Here is a 22,637-nt window from a genome sequence, read left to right as displayed (position 1 = left end):
GCTTTATATTGTAAGGTAAACCCCTACAGCAATAATACATACAGAGAAAAACCCAACAATAATATGACCCCCCAATGAGCAAGCACTTGGCGGCAGTGGAAAGTTAAAAGTCCTTTTTAACAGGAAGAACCAGGCAGGCCTCTGAGGTGACCTGTTGGGGGTGAGGGGAGGTAGACAGGACTAAAGACACACACAGTAGGCAGTAACAATAATAGAGCAAGATTTCTTCAGCGAGCCAATCAAAAATATCATTTAAATTTCACTAAAGTACGTGAGTTACAGGCCTGAAATTGTCCTTTAAAGTCTTATAAAGTAGGATAAACATACCACAGGACCAAAGTTAGAGTTTAAAAAAAAATTAATAAGTAATATTGAACACGTGACAAATGAAATGAGTGAAAATTCAGCAAATAGATAAATAACTCATAACAACAAAAGGTGCGTGTGAAGTCTGATGCCAAAAGCCTTTGGCACACTTGCAAGGACTGAAGTTCACGGCTCTGCTTACCTCTGTGCTGGCAGCCCGGCTCTGTTGCTGCCTCCTCCCCGCACATCCAGCTCCAACGAACCGCAGCAAACCGTCCCCTGCAGCCCGCAACCCGAGCCCCGAAGCCCCGGCTCCAACCGTCAACCGAGCCCACATCATGACACCTGAGTCCCCGCTAAATTCAGCACTCACTCTCGCTGCTCCTGACGGGGTAACACTTCCGCTGTGCTTCTAAACTCTTCAGTGCAGTGTGCGTGCGCTCACCTAGCAAAACCACATGAAGCGCAACGATTAGCTGCAAGGACTTGTGGGTTATGTAGTTATTGGACCGCTGGCGCGTAGACGTTTGCTGGTTGGTTCAGCGAATCACGCTCAATCAAAAGAAAACACAATGTGGGTGTTACCTGAGATATTACTGGCTTCCCACTTCATTCATAAAATAAAATAATTAAAAAAAACATTTGTTTACATCAGCTTCATGAAATTCTGTTGTTTTACACATACAAATCCTTAAAGTGCTCTTTCTTTGGGAGACGAAATTCAGAATAAAAATTATTATATGTATATCAGCTCAGTTTAATAAATGTGGAAATGTTTAGCTCTGGAGTGTTTCTGCTCTCGCATAAAGTAAAACCTGATTTTCAGAGCCTCGTGCAGTGTCAATATTTTTATTCAATACCAAAAATCTTTTAGCATAACTAGCGAAGAAAAGCCTGAAAAATTTGCAGATTGTGGCGATTCGAATACGACTTTAATGCTACATTTATGACTAGTTGTGCTAGGTGTGTTTTAATCTCAGCTGCTTCTTCTTTGAGCTGATGCCACAGCAGATCATCTTCCTCCATCTCACCTTATCCTTAACATTCTTCTCTTCCACACCCTCTGCTTGCCCTCCCTCACTACAGCCAACAATCCTCTGAGGTCTTCCTGTTTTCCTCCTGCCTATCAGCTCCATATATCCACTACCCCTCTGCCAAACCATCTCAGCCATGCCTCTGAATCTGTCTCCAAACTCCTCACCCTCTCCCTTTGATGTACTCACTTAAAGTCCATCCTGGTCACTCCCAATGAAAATCGTAACATCTTCAGATTCTCTCTTTTTGTCAATGCCATCGCCTCCAAACCATACAGGTTGAAGCAGGTCTTACTTCCACCTTCATACTCCTACCAGCCTGGCACTCAACTCGCCCACTTTCAATGCCTCTTCTCCTCATAGCTTCGCTGTTTCACTCTCCCCGATCTGTCTAATTCACACAAATGTGTTCTTTCTTGCTTTTACTGACTTTCATTCCTCTTCTCTCTGGAGCAAACCTCCACCAGCTGCTAATTCCTCCAATAAAACCAAGGATGGATCACTGAACAGACCTACCAGGATGGAGCCTAGAGGCCCAAGAGGGTGAGGGCTTTTGAAGCAGTACACCTACCAATGTTACTAAAAGAGATGCAGTCATTTGAAAAGTTGTGCATCCTTTTATAATTTGTCTGTATCTAAAAAGCATTGAATCTGAAGACTATGCTGATTTTTTGCTCTCGTTCAATGATCAAGAATGAAAGAAACAGAGAGGATATTAAATGGGCCCCATTGAGCCATTGCTTTCATTGTTTTTAAAGCACATTTTGATGATTTTTCATAATGAGCCTAACATCCTTTATCAGCATTCAGTTTAGCATGACACACAGTTACTCCACCCTCTATGTACACACTACAGCATCCATTCTTGATTCTCACACATGAGAGGATATTTTGGCCAGGTGAAGCTGCCAGACTGTGATATTTGTCCTTGTGAGTATTTATGAGTGTGTTTATCCCTCTGTACCCCCATCATGCCCTCCACCCAGATCTTTGAGTCATCCTTTTGGCTGAGCAGCTAATAATAACCCCGTGTTCCTTCTGCTATTTTAGGCCTTTAAGGCCTGGAAAGCTGGGGCGTGTGCACAAGCATGCTTGGAGCAGGGGTGAAAAAAACTAGGGTGGGCTAAATCAGACACACAAACATAGTTAGTAGTAGGAGGGGTGGCTCTGGGGCATCCTGCAGTTGCTCGGTGACACTCAGGAGCAGAAGGACCCTTGGGAAAAATCTACGCTTTCCCTTTGGCTTTAAAATATTACGATTTTACTGCTGGGATTGAGCGGGAGTTTATTTGGATTTATTTTGTCACAGTGTGGCTCCTGAAAGACCCATCGGGAGATTGAATTGATTTAACTGCTGCGCCACTGGGTGCAGCCATATGTTTTGGCCATCGGGTGTCTGGATGTGTGAGAACTGGGGGAGCAAGAAGAGTGACTGACGAGAAGAGACAAAATCTAACACAGCATTTGTTTATGGTGACACAAGGTAGGTGAGAAGAAAATGTTACTTTTTTGTACTTAAAAAGTAAAAGAAATCTGCTCAGGTCCATGAGTTTACATTATTTAGGTGGGTTCATAAAATCATGTATCCCGCTTATAATTATGTTAGTCTCCAGATAGGAACATCCTTTGGCCCTTGTCTGAAATTCAAGCAGCACTGTGCCTTTAGCGGTTAGGCAGCCAGCTTTAATAATAGCTCTGATTAATCAGCTGCCCATTTGACCTGTGTGTTTTCTCTTCAAATAGGCAACCCTCATACCCCGAGCCATCACCTGCTGCTTTATTCCACCAGCAGAATATATCACAAACTTCTTCCCTCCAAAAAAGACCTAATCTGTGTTTACTTATTTAGTATCTGTGTCCTCATTTCATTTAACCAGGCTCCAAAAAGACTGGGATTTTCAGTGGCATGAGAGAAACCAGGAGAACCAGTCATGTGATAGTCCAGGAAGTCACAAAGCAATGTAGGATATAGCATCTAAGCCACTGAAGGCTTCTCTAACAACCTCTGTGGAGCAAATGTTGTGTTTGAGTAAAGGTTGACACATTATTCTCCTATCTACAGCATGAAACAGGGTGGTGTTGTTTAACCTCAGGGATGTCAGTGTGTTCATTTAGTAGGTATAAACCATTATGAATCCATTTCAAATCCTTTCACTGAAAGTGACAACAGATTCACCAGAGAAGCAAAAACAAGACAACCCCCAAAAAGGAATTGTTTTGCAGATGTTATAGACTCTTTCTCTGTCCTTATCCCTTTTTTTTCTAGTTTTGCTTTTTTTCCTAGTGTTCTTGTGACTACATGTGTAATCTAGCTCCTCCGGGATGGCACCTTCATAAATGCCATCACAAAAAGGTTTGCAGGTCAGCACAGTCTCCAGAGTGTGGAGGAGATGCCAGGTAACATGCAGTTACTTAAGAAGAGCTGGAAATGGCTGTAGAAGCGCTTCAACCCAGCAGGAGGAACAGGAGAAGCACACAATATCATTGATTGGGTTACTCATGTACATGTTTCTGAGCAAACTGTCAGACGTGGTTGAAGCTTCCTAACTGGACAGAGTGATATCCCTGGAGTTTAACTAACTCTGGGTTATGAATTTTGGGGGTTTGAGCAGTCAAAGTCCTGACCTGACCTTAACCCAGTAGAAATGTTCCTGAAGTGAGCATCCGAGGAATCCCACCAACATCCTAAAGCTTTTCTGTATGGGATACAATTCCTCCAAGATGGTGTGTAGGATTAAAGCAATCTACAGATACTGAAAGCAAGGGCTTAAAAATCTTCACTGAAAGTTGTGTAATACTGGCACATTTTCACTGATAAATAACCCAGTCTGAATCTAATGCTTCACTTACTTAATCTGGGCCTATTTTACTACTTTAAGGACTTGAAAAATCGTACAATGTTTTTGGTCATATTTTATGAAAATCTTTTTTCATGCAGCTGTGGTCCACTTTCCAAAGGCAGTGACTGAGATCAGTTTAGTTAAAATTTACCTACATACCACCAACGCGCAGCAGCATTCACTTCAAGAAGGAAAGCAATATTAGAAAGGAAACCTCAAACATCAGATAATCCCCTGTGAGCATGCAGGTGACAGTAGGAAGGAAGATCTATGTTTTAACAGGAAGAGATTTCGGTAAAGCCCCCTTATGGAGAGCACAGAGAGATGAGAACCAAACAAACTATGGGAGAGAACAGACGAAGGTTGATGACTGAGTTAAGGTCTGAGCTTGTTCCATAGGAACAGAGCTCTGGTAGAGAAACATAATCTTTACAGACCCAAGCTTCAAATGTATTATTATTATGGAACTTTAAAATTGCACAGCCTCTCTTTGCATTTCAGAGCTATTCCAAGATTGCAGCACCTCTCATTTAAATGATCAACAAAGGAGTTGCTCATTAGTTGAGCCTTTTGGAGCAAACAGTGAGCATATTTTCCTCCTGATTTTTCTCTCAAGACAAGGAGACATGTCGAGGCCCTCTTCCACCCAGACCACTCCTCAGTTCTACAGGGTCAGCGACAGAGATCTCACCGAGATCGAGCTGCATTCTGTCGATTCCATCAACGACCTCCACCGAACACACCCCGAGCACAGCCACAAAGGTAAAATCGCCCCAAACACACCATCCACAGTGCGATGACGCATTAAAACACTGACTCTGACAAAATGCGATTTCAGGAATGAGGGCTCCTCGTCCGGTGTACACACCTTCGCCAAATGGGAACATTTACACCTGCGACACGACAGCTGCCAATCAAAGAGGCCACCCAGGCAGCAAATCCTGGCAGAGCCGACTGCAGGACATGCTGACGCCAAGTTCATCCCGGGCCTATGCCATGGGCTGCGCTATCATCACTTTGCTTCTGCTCACAGTGTTACTCATTTTTTACTTCTTAGGTGAGATAAAATAAATAAATAAATAGAAAAAAATAAAAGAAATGTGCAAACAAAAGCAAACATTTATTGTTGGCTGCTCCTCTTCCAGTCCAGCAGGGCGGCGCAATACGGATGCTGACGGAGGCGGTGAGAGAAAAAGAGGCTGCAGCCACAGAGCTGTCACTGCTGATCCAAGAGCTGCACGCACTCAGGCACAACCTGACAGCCAAGAGAGCGACAGGAGGGACGTGAGGAAGATATGCACAGAAAACAAAACACCGACAGCGTTTTCAGATTATTACCGTAGAAATATGAGATTGGAGTTTTCTGAAAAACAACTTCTAGGCTTACTAGGATTATTTGAGAAGGACTTTTAAATAAAGCTTTTGTTTAATGGTGGCAGTGTGGCAGAAGGGAAGTGGTTGATCTCACATTGCTTGAAATAATGTCCGACCATTATGTCATTGCCACTGTGTCTAAAAACGTACAAGCTGTTTTTATACTGTGCTGTCAGTCGTTTTGGGTGACTCACTGTGGGCATCACAGGAAACGCATAAAGTAGGGGAGACCGGGGATAGTTGTAACATTTTTGACATTTCTGTCTGTAAATTGGAGCTCTTTTAAGGTAGTGGATTCAAAATGTAATGCAAAGTATTTACATGTCTCTGCTATTAAATAGTGCAGCTATTTTCTCTGCAGCACAATTACCCATTGCATGGTATGGCCTCAAACACAAAGAGTGAAATGTTACAATTAACCCCATAGTCTGGGTTAGTTGTAACATATCCTGGGGTAAAATGTAACACAATGAAATAAGGGTACTAACAAAACATTAACATGTAATCTTTGTTTATTCAACACATGAATGCACTTACATCCATTTATGTAGCTGTGTGTGTGTGTGACAGAATGCAGAAATCTAACTTTTGAACATATACCAACCCCCCAAAAAGACAAATTATGGAATTTTCTGCAACTGAATATTTCATTAATTTTGGTTGGTCTTCCTCGAGTTTGGCCTCATTGGCTCAGTGGGCATTATAACCTACAACTCTTGCACCAATTTTGAACATAACAATGAAGCTGAAAAAATGTAGTTGTTCACCAGCATCGCAATTCCATTACTTTTTATCATGGCTTACCTTGGTGTGGTTTGCAAAGTGCTTCAGAAAGATGAGGAAATCTGTTTCTTGCACCCATCCTGATTTATTTCCACTACCAGTACTTCCTACTGGTCCATCTCTGACACAGTGGTCTGCATAATGTATGTGTAGGAACACAAACACTCCAGGAATTGTGTTGCCAATGGCATTAACCGCATATACAAATGCGACCAGTGAACCTCTCTCTGCTGATGTCGTTGCCCCAACTTGTTTAATATAAGTTAAAGTAATAGTGTGGTAAGTTGTAACATCTGCATTATTGTTACAACTGACCCAGACTCCTATAGCCATGAACTAGCTAACATTACAGCCAACGCCTAAAACATTAGCACTAAAGACCTACACAGAATATATCCCCATAGATATACAAATAACATAATTCAAGTTTGATGAGTTTAACTGAAAAGCAAATAATGCTATTAGAAATTGAAATAAAGTAGAAAAACTTACTTTTTGGCATACAAATTACTTTTTTTCGTGTTAAATTGTCTGTGTTTGACAAAATGTGCTGATTTTTCACATGTGATAGCAGAACTGAGTTGGGCATGCACAGGATGAGTCACATCATTTGAAACTTAGCCCTGATTGGAGAAACTGGAAGTGTTATAACTGACCCACGTTACAACTATCCCCAGTCTCCCCTACAAACGCTGTGGACAGCCAGAAAATTAAACGGACTTCTGATTTCATCAACTTTGTCAAGTATGTATTTGATAGAGTGACTGGGTAAATGTATAGTTACGTGTTTTCACCAAGTCGTTTATTTACAGTGTTCTGTCGTTCATGGTGATGTTTGATGGGATTTTTCAGTCAGATTTTATGTACACATGTCAAGTTTAAAATGTGTCTTTTCTTCCATGGTAACAAGACACTATTTTACTATTGGTTGAGAAAAAAAAATCTTGCAACAGTAAAACATTACACTTTAGTCTTCCTATGCAAAGTCCATTAGAGTCAAATTTAAGTACAGGTCCCTTTAATGTAGCCAAACACAGTTTCTTTTTTTCCTTTCATTTATGACACACGACCACAGAAACAGGCAAAAAGTCTAAACAACTGAAAGACCACAGGAGACTATTAAAGTGCATGATGGCAGAATTATCTCCATGGATACCAACTTCATAACCTCTGCGGAGGTAGGTGTATCATTGTTAAAGTTTACAATCAAGAGATGACTCCATAAATAGGAATGCAAAGGATTTACAGCAAGGTGTTAACAACTGGTTGCACTGGAAAACAGAAAGGGCAGAGAAGATTTAAAAATAAAAAAAAAAAAACCTTTGGACTAATGAAATTAAAATGAACTTGGACCACACTGCTCAAAACTGTAACTTCCATTAGTAGTATTATTATCCCCATGAACTCATAAATGGACAGCACCGTAACAAAAAAGCTCAGGTCAATCTTCCTCCTCTCTGCTCTCGCTCTTCTTGTCTTGGCACCCCTGCCCTGTCCAGCCTTGGTAGCAATGACACATGAAGTGTTTCTGGAAATGTTTGGAAGAGTCACTGAGCCGGTGGCCAGAGCCCAGGTGTCTCCTGGTGCAGCGTCCATTGCCGTGGCAAACCTGGAGGCTGCAGCGCTCTGCGTCAGACCTCAGAGATCGAACGAAGGGACCCAAGACATTGTGGACGTAGTCTCTGAGGAGAACGCACTGTTTCTGGATGGTTTGGGAAGATCAATATGGTTACACATAGGCGCACACACACACACAGTGATAATGTTTTCTCACATGCACACCTTGTTTTTGGCGAATTTCAGTTCTCCCCACAGCACAACTCCAGCTGCCCCCAGTGATGCACTCTCTCCAAGTGTGTGCTCCAGGTCCATCTGCACACACACGCACACACACACACACACACACACACACACACACACACACACACACACACACACACAGTTTGTCATGCCACATATTTAAAATCTTAATATTATGTGACGTATGCTAAAAAAGTCCTACCTTACTGAGAAACTTGAGTGAGTGTGTGAATGCTAGCCTGGCGTAGGGGAGGACGGGTGTGGCGTGGTCGGTGTTGTTGTGATATGGCCAACCTGACGCCACCCTCAAAGCCTCCAGCAGTCTGTGTCTGGTTAAAGAAGACAGAGCAACCCGTGAGTAAGCGAAACCACCTGTCTGGCCATCATGGCTAACAAAAGCTAAATGACAGGACTGCTCATACCCTTGTCATGTTTTGATATGTGAGTGCCTGAGGCAGCAGAGTGTAAGTGAATGCATTTCTTGCTGATTTTCTTGTACCTGACCATTAGAGCTGCATCTGCAGACCCTGCCAGTTTCTGTGGCAGGTAGATGCTGGGGTAGAGAGCGGAGGACTTAGTCCAAAGCCAGGACAGCTCATCATTCTGCTGCCTGGTCCCCCTGAGGCAGCGTCCTGTGTAAGTTTTATCTGATCACACAGAAATACAAATAAAAGACAGAGATCAGCCTGTATCATCGGTACAAAAGGAGTTGTCATTATTGTTCAGGTTGCTTGAAAACCAACGTGTTCAACGTTAGTGTTAGACCAACCTGTCTTTCTCTTGTTCTTGTTAACGCAGGCGGGAAAACCATAAAACCCCCAGAAGCCTTTGGGGCGTTCTCCGACCGCAGACTGGAGTGTCTCTTCCATGAACTTCCGAGCGCTCTCCTCAAACATCTGCCTCGCCAGCGATGTCACTGCCCGCTCTGAAAGATCTGGTTGCTCCTGTTTCACCAGCAGTTTGGACAACCTCCGGTACTCCATCTTAGATCCAAAGTTCGTCTCCCACAACGGTCTCCATTCCTCCCAGTCGATGACAGCTAGGCCGCTAAAATCTGGTAGCAGGAGGTCGGACAGCTGCGTCACCGTCAGGGAGAGGTGAGAGGCCAGGTCGCCGAGCTGAGGGAGTCCTCCATTCACTTTCTTGCCATTTCGGGAGAGGTATGGATATTTTCCCAAGTGGTCGCGGTAGAAGATGGTCATTTTCTGGAAAATCAAACATTTTCCCTTTTTCACTTGTTTTGGATTTATTGCACATTTAATCCTTGTTACTGTTACAGTGCCCTCACCAGCCCTCTTTCTATGGTTTTAAAGTAGAATATCAGTAAAATAAATGGATGAGGGACGATCACCTGTCCCTGGAAGCGCTCCTTCTTGTTCTCCACAATATGAAAGTCTCCCAGGTCCAGGTGGATGTTGTATCGCTGTGGACAGTTTGCCGTGGGCATGTTCCACACCAGGATGAAAGGCTGGTTCTGCAGGATGGGATGAGCTGCAGCCACAGCTTGTAGCGAGGTGCCGATGAAGGCATCCGCCTGGGGGGAATTCTGTGGCAGCGAGTTGCAACGGAGGGAAGAGATGAAGAAGACGGGGAGGAGGAGGAGAGACAGCTCCATGGCTGCTCACCCACAGATGTGTCCTTCCTGGCAGGAGAAAGAAATCGTCCTGATGAACTTTTCTGCATTTAAATGGTTATAATCAAGTACGGGCTTTTATCTGACAGAAAAACATGATAAGAAATGCAAAAATAAAGACCAGTCAAAGCTATAATGATAAGAAAGTCTCTTTATTCCAATCATTTTTCACCCACTGTAAGAAATCTTTAACATTTCAATGAATCAAATAAAAACAATATGAGAAAATAACAGCAGCAGACAGATTTTTGGAAGACTGATGGGCAACAAGTTACTTAAGTGGTTGAGATTGGTTATATCTGCACTGGTCCAAGCTGTCACTGCAGATATGAAGTATTTATCACTGAGTGCAACAATGACTGTGATTCGCATTATTCTGCGAAAAATTCTACATCAAAGCAGCTCAACAAACGCAGAAAAGCTTATTTTTTTAGTTTTTCTCATTTCAAACCTTTCTCAATGTGAGGAAACAGGAGGGGAGCTGGCGCTGCTGGTGTATCCGCTGCAGGGGAAGCAGTCAAAGCCGATGTGGAGCTTCTAGTTCCTGCTGAATGCACAGCCAGCTTACGGCCGAAGAACTCCAGATGAAGCGATTGGAGTTGAGACATGGACAGGTGGAGGTAGAGGGTGTGCATCTTCGGGCTAAGAGCTGCAAAGATGAAACTGCAGCCTCGCACCTGTTGCGCATCGAGCTCCGCCCCCTTTCTTTAAACGTTACACTGATGCCGCCATTCAGACAGTCCGTGATAGACTGATATTTCACTGAGGTGAGAGATGTGAGTCACCCTCTCATCCGATCAGAGCTCAGATTAGATTCTGCTTAGATGAGGGATTTTTTCCCCCTCTCCCCAGCGCTAACCTGGATTCTCCGCGCGCACTCGGTGCCGAACAGTGATAGGCGTGCCCCATCGCTGTAGCTGTGTGGCCCCACTGATGTGTAAGGCTAAACGGTAATTGGACTGATTCTTATATTGCGCTTTTCTACTCAACGGAGCACTAAAAGCGCCTTTAACATGACCACCGCGCTGCGCTTTTGCGCATGAAGCGGCGACAGCGCCACCTTTTCTCGACATTTGGGGACCAAAACACATTTATATAGAAGTCAAGCAGTCTCAGAGCAATAGGAAATAGTCATGATCTTTAATTTATTCTTGTTTCAATCAAACCTCAAAACCCGGATTACAAAACACATAAAAAAACAACAAGGAAAATATGTAATATTTATTATGATATAACCATAATCTGCAGCGAGTGTGCGCTCCTGCCTGCAGTTAATTCGCTTAACTGCCAGAAAAAAACACATAAAACACTCTGGGCTGTAAATTCTGCTGTGCCAAGGTCCCGCATTGGAAGCTGGGAGCAGAGGAGTCACGTTTATGCTTTGCTCAGCTCTACTGGTTGTAACAATTACAATTATTAAAGCTCTTTTCAAGTAAACACAGCAAACTGAACCAATGAGTTTAATTCTGCTGCTGCAGATCCCGTCTGTGTATCACACAGGCTACACTGTACAGAGTTAGGCTCAAACATCAGTCACTACAATAAAAAAAAGTACATGCTTGAGTGAAACTGAAGCATTAAAGTTTATCCCCAGTTTCTTGCTGGGTCCTTATGTTCACCATCATTTCTCTTTTACTCAGTGCAGCGATGCAGACGTACAGGTACACATGCAGCTGGGTTCACACGCAGCATCTGTTCACAGGTGTTGGGAAATACTTCTGCAAACTGTGACGTGGAAAAAGTAAAAGTGTTGAGTGCGAGTGTTTACTTCTTTGGTTTGCTAGCACAGTTCTTTCTATGTCACACTTCTTCTTCCAATATGTGTGTGTTTTGTGAGTTTGTGCTTATTTCTGTCTTTTGGTGTGTATCTGACAGCGATCATCAAATGTCCTTGTGCATCCAGTAGATGGGAAGTCCTTTGGCATCTCTGTACGGAGTTTCAGTCAGAGTCTGAACTACACACTGCCCTGCACACTGAGGAGGAGGGGGAGGACAAGGGATAGTGGGAGGAGGAGGAGGTGGTGGAGGAGGAGTAGGTAAACTAAAGGATGGAGGCGACCGTACAGCACAACCACCTCCTGAGTCTCTGTCCCCTTGAGCGTGCATCTTTGTTTGCGTCTGCACGCTCGTTTCCTCACTCGGCATTCGGGAGAACCTCAGAAGCGTCTCCATGGGAATGAATGCCGTCATGGCCCCCGCGTTCTGCACTGGTGTCGACAGCACATAGCCAAGGTGGGCGTAGAAGTGCTGCTTATCGTGGGTGGTCAGACAGAGACGCTTGAACCCTCGACTTCTGGCGTAACGTTCGGTCTTCTCCATCAGAGTGCGGCCGTAGCCCTTGCCTCGCTCCGCCTCGGACACAACTACTGACTCGACAAAAAGGCTGCCGCTGTGACCCACGACCCGAGACAGCCTGGCGTGGCCGAGTAGCCTCTCAGTCTCCCCGCGGCCCTGCAGGAGGACCAGGTTGACAGGAAACTCTGAGCAGGATTTTTGGAGAGAGTGAACCCGGGCGGCCTGGCTCCTCCGCCACTCACAGTTGACGAGGTCTGCGCAGGGAACGAGCAGGTCGGGACGCTGGTGGATGGGAACGGCGTGGACCTTCTCTGGCTGCTCGGAGACTACGTGTAGCTTCTCTTTAACGTCTCCATCCAGTGTTGAGACCTCGTAGAAGTTTTGTCGCCTCGGATCGTCGGACGTTGACGTTACGGGTTCAGACCTGCGACGATCAGGGTTTCAAGTCAGTCTCCATTTACCTTCTATGGTTAAGTGTGAAAATATCAGGAAGTGTCTCAAGCATGCAGTTCCTCCTTAGCTGAGTGGTTAAAACACTGTGTCTGTTACCCAACAGGCAGTGCAAGCAAGGATCAGAGATGAAGGCATTCATTTGCTTTCAAAACCACACCAGAAACAGCAAATGTATATATAGTAATATAATTCACTAGACACCCTCATCCAAGGAGGCCCTGCCAGGGTTAATCAGGCCCCGGAGTGCGTCAGTGGTTTATGTTCAATTATTATTTCTCTTCTACTTTCTTCTGTTTGTTTTTCTACAGTTTATTTTCTTCTATAAATTCACTGCAACTGAGAAGTAATACTTACCTCTTTAATAATTATGGAGCCTCACTTCTTCAAAGGGATAGAAAAGGTGATAGAGAGAAGTAAGACAAAAGTGACAAGATAGGAGAAAGCAGGGAGGAGAGCCGGAAGGGGGGCGCATAATATAACGGTGGATCCTACAGGTGGATGTGAGAGCTGCTGAAACAGCAGGCAGGGCAGCAGCAGCTTTTACGTGTTGAACGCAGAAACGGGAACTCGAGAAGCCTAAAGAAACTGCCAAAATACATCTCTCACATCACTTACCACGTATGATGTGAGAGATGTGATGTGGGGGTGTGACTGAACCAACTTTTAAGTTCCATTTTATCTACGACATGCTGGAGTATCATTTGCTGAGATCTTGTCTCACTCTCCTTTAAATACTACAAAGAGCTCAAACTTCTGATCTGGAGTGTAAGTGTAAGCCTACGTGTGAAGTCCATTTGGTTCAAATCCACACTGTGGATTTAAACTGCCTCACAATTAATATCGCAATTCTCAAATACACATCAAAGTGCAATCATAGCCACGCTCATGCATTTTTATGTGCGCTTGAGATGTGAGAGCGTTTAACTGATGAATAGATTCTGTTCATGTACGCTGAGGTCCTGATGTTTAATAGCTGCTATCATTCTAAATGGGGAAGCAGTAGTTATCTGTCACAGTTTCACCACAGTGCTTCTTCAGAAAGGCTGAAGTGCAGTTTAGTCAGCACAAACTGACGCTGAAACGAACTAATCCAGCTAATTCAACTCAAAGCCAACCTGTATTTGCTTCTTATGTAAAAAACCCCAAATGCATTCACACTGCAGTATATCTCTATATATATGTTATTTTAAATTATAGTCAAGTCGTCCACATTAGAGTCACAAACCAGTAATTAAAGTGGTCTTAAAGAAGAAGCAAAACTGGGTTCACCCCAAGTCGTGCATGCAAAATGTGAAAAATGACTGACAGTGAGAAAAACATTGCAGTCGTTTTTAATTTAAGTTTTTCTTGGACTAAATAAATAAATAAATAACTCACCAAGAGAGAAATGCTGAAACGAAACAGCTGACTGTCAAACTGATTTGAATGTGTTACTGGCTATGCAATGCTACTTCACATACTCTCCTTCAACAGGAAATGGGAGTTTACTGAATAAGGCACTGACTACCTTCTTTTTGATGTCTGACTCTGCCTTTTAAACTTTAATTATATTCAGTATTGAAGCCACGACACTTACATTGGGTATGATGAAAAACAGAGGTTGGAAACTTCCTGTCACTGCTCGAGAGTAAAAGAAACCTTTTTCTTTTTCGGATTTTGCATTAAAATGACTGACATTTCCATATTATGTTTAAATCAACAGCAGTGTTTTGTGTGCTCTATGTATGTTTTGTTGTTTCTGTAAAGAGGTCCACTTTTATCTGACTGTGTGTGTGTGTGTTTGCGAAATTCAAATTCAACTGAAGTCACAGCTTATGCTGTTTTTGGAACGTATGTTTAGAGACTAATGCAATCGTCTTATAAACTTTCACAATATATGCTTTGCAGACATTCCCTACCAAAACAGGAATAGGTCTGTTATTTGATAAGGAAAATGACAACAAAAAAACTAACATTTATTAGTTAATTTTAAAATACAAAACAAATGAACCAAAACTACTTTATTTAGTAAAACTAGTACAAAAAGACAGCCAAAATCTGGGCTTTTATTGTGAAGGGGGTGGACATGGAAAAGTGACGTTTTGAAAGTAACACTTTTATCTATTACCAAGAATCACACTAGAGGTTGGCAGATCGATTCAACTGTCAATAGTATTGCGCACCCCCCCCCCCCCCCCCCCCCCCCCCGGTATTGGGTGATACTAGTGCAATAGGCTCTAGCCTATAGCACAGTTAAACAACATGTGCTTTGGTTTACAGACAGGCACATGCATATTTCTTGTCTCCAAAAAACCTAGTATCAAAATGCAGGAAAATCTGAAAGGTGTTTTTTTTATTGTGTTAACTCATTATTGAAGAATCACAGTGATTTAGTGGTTATTAAATATGTTCAGAAATGGCAAACCTATGATGATTCATGCCATACACTGCAATCTTGTGCATAAACTGCCTTTATGGGTTGCAAAGTGTCAGTATTGGCAGTACTGGTCCTATATTTACTTGGTGTCAGATTGATACCAAAAACAGCAGTTTTACAGACCACTAAACCACACTGAGATACTTCCAACAGAACTTATAGACCAACATTTAGAAAAAACATTAATTTTTCACAGTGAAACAAGCCCCACTAACGCAGGGCATCAAAAAATTAAATTAAACTCTTATTGTTCCACTCCACGGAAATCTTTAGTAAAAGGCGAAAGATTTATACGATCTGAAGAGAAACAAGAGTGTACTGGAGACTAGACGAGCGGCAGGCCGACCCCATTCTCCGACATAGCAGTCTCTATTACGGTTCGCACTTTAACGTTTAATAATGCCACAACTAAACAGACACAAACTAATACTGTTCGGAAATTTCACGCTACCTTTTAGGAAAACACAAACGCTACATGGTAAATTATTAAATATACTATAAACGTTTACACACGCGCAATGCATTATGGGAACACTGCGATCACAGCCACGCCTCTAACTTTAGTTGTGTGTTTCCTACGTTATTTTTCACTAAAACTCCCGCTTCTTCATAAAACACTGATGTGATTATGTGACGTCTGAATGAAGCGAGGATGTCAGATTTTCCAACAAGAACAGTAATTACTAAAAACGTTACTTTCCGTGCTCAGAGGTTTCGCGCATGCGTAATAGACACTCGATGTTGTCGCCCTCTGCACATGCGTAGTATAACCGCGTTTCATGTCTGCGTACAGCAGTGTACATTCATTAAATACAACAATAGAATACTAAAATATAGCAATATCGTTAATATTATTACTCATATATGCTTTAAAAATAAGGGATTACTCCCTTTTTCTAACCTCTCTCACTTATAAGATGCTTCTTTTTATGTTTTTCCTTGGCCAGATAACCCAAAAACATTTATAGTGAGAAATAACACGGGGTGGGAGGGCAACAAGATAAATATCGGGTACCTTAAAGAGGGAAGAAAGTAAGACGCTAAACTAAACGTGGTAATACCGTTTTAATGCTCTCGTTAATCAGAAAACAGATTTATTACAGACAAAAAGTTTTTTTTCCCCAGGTAGTAGCAAGAGCAGAAATGTATGCTTTGTGGGAGTTGTAGTTATTCGATGTTTCACTGCCCACAACTCCCCTGATCCTAAAATAATTAAGCACATTTCAGATAAAATATTGACATAAAAATAAGAAGACAAACGTGACCACCCAACTGGGTATTTTTTAAAAATATATATAAACTTGTCATCTACTCCTCCCTTATTGACGTCCACTTCTATGCAAGTTAAATGAACTCGCATTCACAGCGACATGCTAGCATGCCCATGTGCTTATTTACAGCTTTAGGCGTCAATAAGCAGTACCCCGGGGGTGCGTAGTGACGCTAGTTAAATATTAGTAAGAAAATCATTTAAAGTTTATTCTAAAGCAACAAGTTCACCTTTTCGGTCGCTTCCTACCACCACAAAGTTACCTACATTTTTTTAAGTCTCGTGGTTGGTTGCCGTTTCTGGTCGTCCTCTCACAGGAGTTTGTTTCACAGCTGATCTGCGGTAAGCTCTAAATCTGGCTTCACGACTGTATAAGCTTATGGCCGTTCATAGTGTCCGCTCCTGTATCAGTTTCCCCTACCGTCAAACCGGTACGTCCATAACGGGAGGAAATGCTGCTGCTCACGTCAAGAGTGCGTGCTGTCACGTCTGCCCCCAGCGAATGGGAGTTGTATTACACATACACAAAAAGTGACAAATTAAAGGAAAATCTGTTCCGTGGACCTTTTCAGTGAGGTCATGAGTGGCTTCTTTGTGTTATATAGTAGGTGGAATATTTTGGCTATTATTTAAATAATGCATAATGTATGACTCATTATTGTAACTTTAAAAAATTAATTAAAAACAGTGATCTGCAGTAAGTATTGTCTAAAGTTGAGTCACAGCTGAATCATGTATAAGCACCTTTAGGAAAGATGAAAATTGACACATGGAAACAAAGGGAAATGACGTTAACAAAGCAGTGCAGTAGTGATGAGTAGTCTCTTACTACATAAGCTGAAGGCTAGAACATAATGAAGGACCACAAACTGCCTGTGAGAATCAACCAAAGCTCAGTGTTACACGCACTGCATTTGAATCACCCAAATACTTGCATTTACATGTTATTAATATGACACTGAAAAAAATCTCAAGTTGCATTAGAAATTTAACAGAGGCAAGGGTTTTTTTTAACAAAATTTTTTATTTATTTTTTTTCCATTTTTAAATCCAGGACAACTTATTCAAGGATAATCAAGGCGAAATAAGCACTAATGTTATATTAGATGTTTTTTTTTCTTCCTTTTTTTTCTCTTTACATTGTGTCAGAGATGATGGTGAATTTTATCAGAACTGGTCAAAGTAAAACAAAACAAAAAGCAAAAAAGAATATAACAATACATTATTAATTAATTCAATACAATGATGTGTGGAGTCAATGACGAATAACAATGGCCCAGAAAACACAGGGTTGTTATTGTTTTCACTGCTTCTTCTGTGGTACTGCAATAATCACCAGCACTAACTCAACTCGATCAACAACAGTAGAGGAAGAAACGGAGCGCGCTCACAAAGTTCTGCACCCCAGCCCCCCCAAAGAGGAAACACTCTTTTTTTGTTAATTTAAATATTTTATCAAAGCTTCTGTTTTGAATCTTCATAAAATGTTTCTAAAATGTATCTTTTTTTAAACTCTCTTTTTTTTTGCCTTTTTGAATTTGAAGTTTTCCTTTTCAGGGAAGTTTTTCATCTCCATTTTACCACAGTGTATCCGTTTTTGCAACTGTGGTTGCCTATATGTTGTACCCGCGTGTGTGTGTGTGTGTGTGTGTGTGTGTGTGTGTGTGTGTGTGTGTCTCCATGGGTTGATGTGTCCTTGGCTGAGGCTTGGAACAACTTGGAGTTGTTTAAGTGCTCACGTGAATGCAAAGCCTGCACATGTGAAGCTCTGTGTCTTTTTGGACGTGTGTATGGAGTGCTTGTGTACTATACGTCCTTACACTGCTTTTACCTGTTTTAGGTCACTGCAGCAAAGGCATTCATACTGAGAGGTTGAAGCTGGCTCAAGCAACAAGGTATGTGGCCTTCAGCTAGCTCTGTATGTGTATATCTAACCAAAGTCAGCTTAACAAGGGGTCTGTTGAGCTGGTTGTGCACGAGGGTGAGCAGACTTAAGTGAGCGTCTCTCAGTGCCTACAGAGATCAGTGAATGTGTGTGTGTGATGGAGTGTGTGTTCATACTCTGAGGATTTATATACCTGGAGGTGAGCCAAGTACACTTTCATGCATTTGCACCATCTGTGTAAAGCTTATGAGTCTCTATAGCCACTGCATGATGTGGGAGAGGACATATGTCTGTGTGTCTGTCTGTCTGTATGTGTGTTTGTAGTAGAAGGCACGGAGGGTGGTATGGGAGGCTCAGTCTCTCAGGTCCATGCTGGAGCCAAACAGAGCCACCAGCTGCTCCTCATAGTGGGCGATGTTCCTCTTCATGATCTCCTTACAGGAGCCCAGGAGGCGCTCAAATGCCTGGATGTCTATTACTAAACAGAGAAACAGAGATGGATGTGAAACACATCTGAGGATTAAATTCAGTTGTCACAACACATTTAAACAGTCTACAAGGGGTACTGTTGAAATGTTTCCCCACATAAAGTTACATATATATGTAAACACAGGACTTTGTAGATTGGAGGGAATGTAATCATCTCCATCTTAACATCGCAAATACAAGGGGATGGTTGTGGACTTTAAGAGAGGTAGAAGGAGGACATAACCAATACCGATAACCACCCAGAAGCAGAAGTAGTCTTTAACCACAGATACTTTGGTGTGTAGCTCAACAGGAAGTTGGAGCCATGAGGAATAGATAAAGTTTTTCTGTTTGGGATGTGAGGCATTATGTCTGTGCTGAAGCTGTCTGCCTTTGTGATGTAAATTTCCTGAAAAGAATAAATAAAGGATTGGCTTTTCCAAACATCTACATTAGAATATCAGGGTAGACGTATTTCTGAGGCGCAAGTGCAATGAGTAGAGCTGCGATTAGAATCATCTGAAGCTGCCAAGCTGGAAACACATCTCACAAGAACCCCACTTGAACCCCGAGGTCTCCAAAGTACCAGACAAATTCACCTCCATCAGGACAAATGCGAGCATAAGCATTCATCCCGAATGAAACAACAACTTCAGTCATCAGTGAAATGTTTCTGATGCATCATTAATACATTTAGCAGACTGCTTATCTTATCTGTCACAGATGCACTGTGACAGATATACATGTTCATAACAGCACTACAGGCACCAGGGGGCCTTTGAAGTCCTGCTCATCTTTAACAACGGTGGGAGAGTGACAGGAGTACAGCAGACAGCATATGCCGCTGCAGTACGGATTAATGACACTTCCTCTTCTTAAAAGATCAAGCATTTGTTCAAGACAAGCTGGGGTACCGTCAGGGAACAGAAAATACACTGAAATACAAGATGGATAAGAGTGTATACTAACAGTGTATTTATGGTTAACACTAAAGAGGAGTAAACAGGGGAACACAGAGTGGAGCTAATACACCATTAAAACAAATAACAGAGATGACTGGAAAACTAAATAAAAACCACAGGGATGCTACAAAAACACAACCAGTTATTAAAAAAATAAAAATAATAATAATCCTGTTCATTTTCAAAACTGAAGAGCTGCTCATACACACTCTGAAGAGCCTGAATTAGTGTACCCACTTTAAAAGCAAAATAATGACACAATGACCTTCAATCAAAAAGAAAGAGGAAAAAAAAAAAAAAAAAGGTGATGAACAGCCGGCCGTGAATTAATCAAAATTCAAATGCCACTTGATATCTCAGGCCAAAATGCTTGTAACAGTTCAATTACGGTAGTAGAAAATGAATACCACAGACCTGTTGAAAGTTTGAGTGGTTTAAATACTACTCATTCACAGATTTTATATGATGCCCAACTATATACAAGGGTTACACACATCTAAGTTCCTTATCACTATCCTTGAGATAGCAGGATTGGCATTGATGTCCAAGTATATTTTGTCTTACCCAAACACTTGACATCTCCCACTGCGTAGGCTGAGGCGGCCCGGGGCTTGTTAGTGACCAAGGCCAGCTCCCCGAAGTACTGACCCCTGGTACAGCGTGTTATCTCCACCTCCGCATTGTCTGCGTGGTCTGCCTTCGTCTGCAGGAGAGGGGGGAGGAGAAAAGGGAACAGGATTAAAGGTTAGGAGCCTCAACCCCGAAGCAAGAGGCACTCAGCAGACTGAGCAGACAATCATGAATCCCATAGTTGCTAGGCAAATAGAGGACACGCTTTTGTGTTGTGATGGATTTCAATGGAGAGTGTGGGTTGCTATTGTGCTGTACAGAAATTACCTGGTGAAAGAATATAATCAGGCTTTTGTCTAACTGCATACTGTTAAACCAGTAAGTATGATCCTAAGTTTTCTGCTTATAGAAATGCACATTGAAAATACATTCGTTCAAAGAAGTTGAGCTTCTTACTTTACTCTTCATCATGATCTTGACCTCCCCAGACTCTACAATGTAGAAACAATCAGCTTTGTCTCCCTGAGAAGAAAGAAAAGACACTTATATATATGCTCTATATGAATGTAAAGACCTTCAACGCTGCAGCGTGAAACTACATCTGATAAATGCATCTCTCACCTGTGTGATGATACGTTCAGCATCTGTGAACTGCTTTGCTCCTAATACATCAACTAGCTTCATCCTCTCTGTTGCCTGGAAAGAGAGAAGACAAACATTTAAGGGAAAATGGCAATATTGTAGAAGAAATGCGTCAAAAATGTTGCAAATACCCCCAAAGTCAATCCCAGCTCATCTCAGATTCATCAATCTCATTCTTATACTTTCTGCTGAACTTTAGACTCTTTAATATGAGGGCGTGGGGGTGGGGGGGCCTAAACTGAGTAAGATGAGGTTTATTTCAAACCAATCCAAGTATAACTCACCTCCAGTGATTTGAGTAGGGGCACTGACTCAATGAAACACTCGTACATCCTCCTCTTCTTGGCATTGTTCTTTACAATGAGTCTACGAAATGTAGCACGGTCCTAGGAGAGGAAAAATGTCTCTAATAAACAAATACCTCATATAGAGAAAAAGTCACATTGTTCTTCCTCTGCTTGGCCAGCAGGTGGAGCTGCAGCGGCAAAAGACATTACAAAGCCACTGGCTCCATTCATAGATTACAGGAGTCCATTCTTAACATGCTTCAGCATCACAGCCTATTAAACTGTGTTCAGTCACAGAAGCAGCTCCCAGCCTTCACAGTGCAATCCTCTGGAGACAATTTTCAATGAAAACAGTTTAAACCTGAGCTTTACAGACCCGTACAGGCTGCTATACTATTACAACAGATGTACAACAGCTGATGTAAGTTCAAAGGGGTCATAACTGAAATGTTACTGAAAAACAAAGAACAAAATGGAGTTAGAAAATGCTTAATAATGTGGAGTTTCGTGTAGGTGGTGGCTTTAGAAAAGGATTTAAAGTGGATTATAAGTTCTTACCAGTCCCCATAGCGCTCCGTCCTGGGTGGCTACAATGGTGGCGGCACGTGGCGTGTTGTACATGAGTGCCAGCTCTCCAAAGCTGCCCTTATTGTTATACTGACCCACGCATTTTCCTGAAACCACTATGTCATACACACCCCTGGAGAGAAGGCGAGAGAGCGATGGACAGAAGGTTAGAAATAACAAGAAGTCAGCAGCAGAGTCTCAAAGTGAGAAAAGTGGGGCACTTGGACAGAGCTGCAGTTTCAAAGAAAGTGATTCAAGATCTGCATAAACATTTTATGGCTTCTTCCTCTGACTGTGTTCAACCTCTCCACAAGCTTTGAAAAAATGTACCATTTTAGTTGCTATAAGAGGTTTTTTGATGACAGTCATCACTGATCACCCAAAATGAGTAATGTTTATTAACTTCAAAATGGTGTACATGGTTATCTATTTACAGAGCATCTCTATCCTGTGGATAGGACCGTGATAGTGTGGCACACTTGGTGACTTGTGTTTATTCTTAAAAAGAAAAACAAAACAAAACAACAGAATGCATTGATTTGCAAATCATTTCAATGCTATATTTCAGTAATGTAAGCACATAAAGATGCTGCAATGTTCTGTGAAGCTATCTAAAATGGATTGATGGGCGCGCACAGGTATAACCAGGGAAAACGTATCACTGCAAAAAATACCTGAACTCACTTAATTTGAAGAGCATCTCAGAGAGGAAGTAAAGATGGAGAAGTGTCTATTTCCCTGAGAAATACTGTGTAAGAAGAAGCTCAATAATTTGTAATACATCTCTCAGTGTAATATAACAAGGAAAATCTTTGTTTCCAAGGGACAAGGCTGAAAACTAATAGGGAACAGGCAGAATCATAAGGCCCCGAGGAGGCACTACATTTAAAACATAAAAGATTATTATAAAAAAAGATAAAAGATAAAAGAAGCTCAGGAACACGTGTGAAAAACACTGTCAGCAATGAATAAAAGTGTAATTGACACATCCTCTGGGCACAAGCTCATTTAGGTACAGAGGTGCCATCAGGACTGCACCATTCAAAATAAGC

The 22,637-nt window shown here is 42.1% G+C and overlaps 5 protein-coding genes and 1 non-coding gene across 9 annotated transcripts in view; 1 reads left to right on the top strand and 5 right to left on the bottom strand.

Moving 5' to 3' along the window:
* amt (aminomethyltransferase) overlaps window positions 1-789 on the bottom strand; it is a 10,220-nt gene extending 9,431 nt beyond the window's left edge. Inside the window, exon 1 of the mRNA XM_005937850.3 lies at window positions 509-789. Within this exon, the coding sequence (XP_005937912.1) occupies window positions 509-646 (138 nt within the window). The 5' untranslated portion in view covers window positions 647-789. The remainder of the gene's footprint in view (window positions 1-508) is intronic.
* A 1,676-nt stretch (window positions 790-2,465) lies between these two features.
* si:dkey-20d21.12 (uncharacterized protein LOC556245 homolog) lies at window positions 2,466-5,848 on the top strand. Its single transcript, XM_042221053.1, has 4 exons — window positions 2,466-2,823; window positions 4,797-4,942; window positions 5,019-5,237; window positions 5,326-5,848. Exons 2-4 carry the CDS (start codon window positions 4,807-4,809, stop codon window positions 5,466-5,468), a joined length of 498 nt encoding a protein of 165 aa, XP_042076987.1. The 5' UTR covers window positions 2,466-2,823; window positions 4,797-4,806; the 3' UTR covers window positions 5,469-5,848.
* Window positions 5,849-6,913: 1,065 nt separating this feature from the next.
* hyal3 (hyaluronidase 3) lies at window positions 6,914-17,319 on the bottom strand. 3 transcript variants are annotated; one of them, XM_005937854.3, is made up of 7 exons: window positions 16,472-17,319; window positions 9,489-9,779; window positions 8,907-9,342; window positions 8,637-8,784; window positions 8,340-8,466; window positions 8,120-8,209; window positions 6,914-8,039 (listed from the first exon to the last, which is right to left on the bottom strand). In XM_005937854.3, the coding sequence occupies exons 2-7, from the start codon at window positions 9,750-9,752 to the stop codon at window positions 7,779-7,781; spliced, it is 1,326 nt and encodes a 441-aa protein (XP_005937916.1). In that variant the 5' UTR covers window positions 9,753-9,779; window positions 16,472-17,319; the 3' UTR covers window positions 6,914-7,778. The 3 variants fall into 3 exon arrangements, with proteins under 3 accessions (XP_005937916.1, XP_005937917.1, XP_005937915.1); XM_005937855.3 differs by lacking the exon at window positions 16,472-17,319 and adding an exon at window positions 13,896-14,680; XM_005937853.3 differs by lacking the exon at window positions 16,472-17,319 and adding an exon at window positions 10,222-10,309.
* Window positions 11,652-12,506, bottom strand: naa80 (N-alpha-acetyltransferase 80, NatH catalytic subunit; the record flags this gene model as incomplete). Its single annotated transcript, XM_014338576.2, has 1 exon — window positions 11,652-12,506. A coding segment is annotated over one exon (855 nt), but the record flags the coding sequence as incomplete, so codon positions are not given.
* Window positions 15,138-15,251, bottom strand: LOC121814560. The gene has a single exon (XR_006054434.1). It is a non-coding gene; the product is annotated as a U5 spliceosomal RNA (small nuclear RNA).
* Window positions 17,320-17,626: 307 nt separating the features above from the next.
* The window catches only part of prkar2aa (protein kinase, cAMP-dependent, regulatory, type II, alpha A), a 44,925-nt gene continuing 39,914 nt past the window's right edge, over window positions 17,627-22,637 (bottom strand). For both annotated transcript variants that reach the window (XM_005937851.3, XM_005937852.3), the window contains exons 6-11: window positions 21,577-21,718; window positions 21,016-21,117; window positions 20,711-20,785; window positions 20,546-20,611; window positions 20,084-20,222; window positions 17,627-18,567 (exon numbers count right to left, since the gene is read on the bottom strand). In XM_005937851.3, the coding sequence (XP_005937913.1) occupies window positions 18,443-18,567; window positions 20,084-20,222; window positions 20,546-20,611; window positions 20,711-20,785; window positions 21,016-21,117; window positions 21,577-21,718 (649 nt within the window). In that variant the 3' untranslated portion in view covers window positions 17,627-18,442. The remainder of the gene's footprint in view (window positions 18,568-20,083; window positions 20,223-20,545; window positions 20,612-20,710; window positions 20,786-21,015; window positions 21,118-21,576; window positions 21,719-22,637) is intronic.

This window comes from Haplochromis burtoni, unplaced genomic scaffold (assembly GCF_018398535.1).
Source record: "Haplochromis burtoni strain Fernald_Lab_line unplaced genomic scaffold, NCSU_Asbu1 Contig_60, whole genome shotgun sequence".
Taxonomy (NCBI): Eukaryota; Metazoa; Chordata; class Actinopteri; order Cichliformes; family Cichlidae; genus Haplochromis; species Haplochromis burtoni.
Note: the sequence above shows the minus strand (reverse complement) of the source record. Positions and strands in the feature narration are given on the sequence as shown.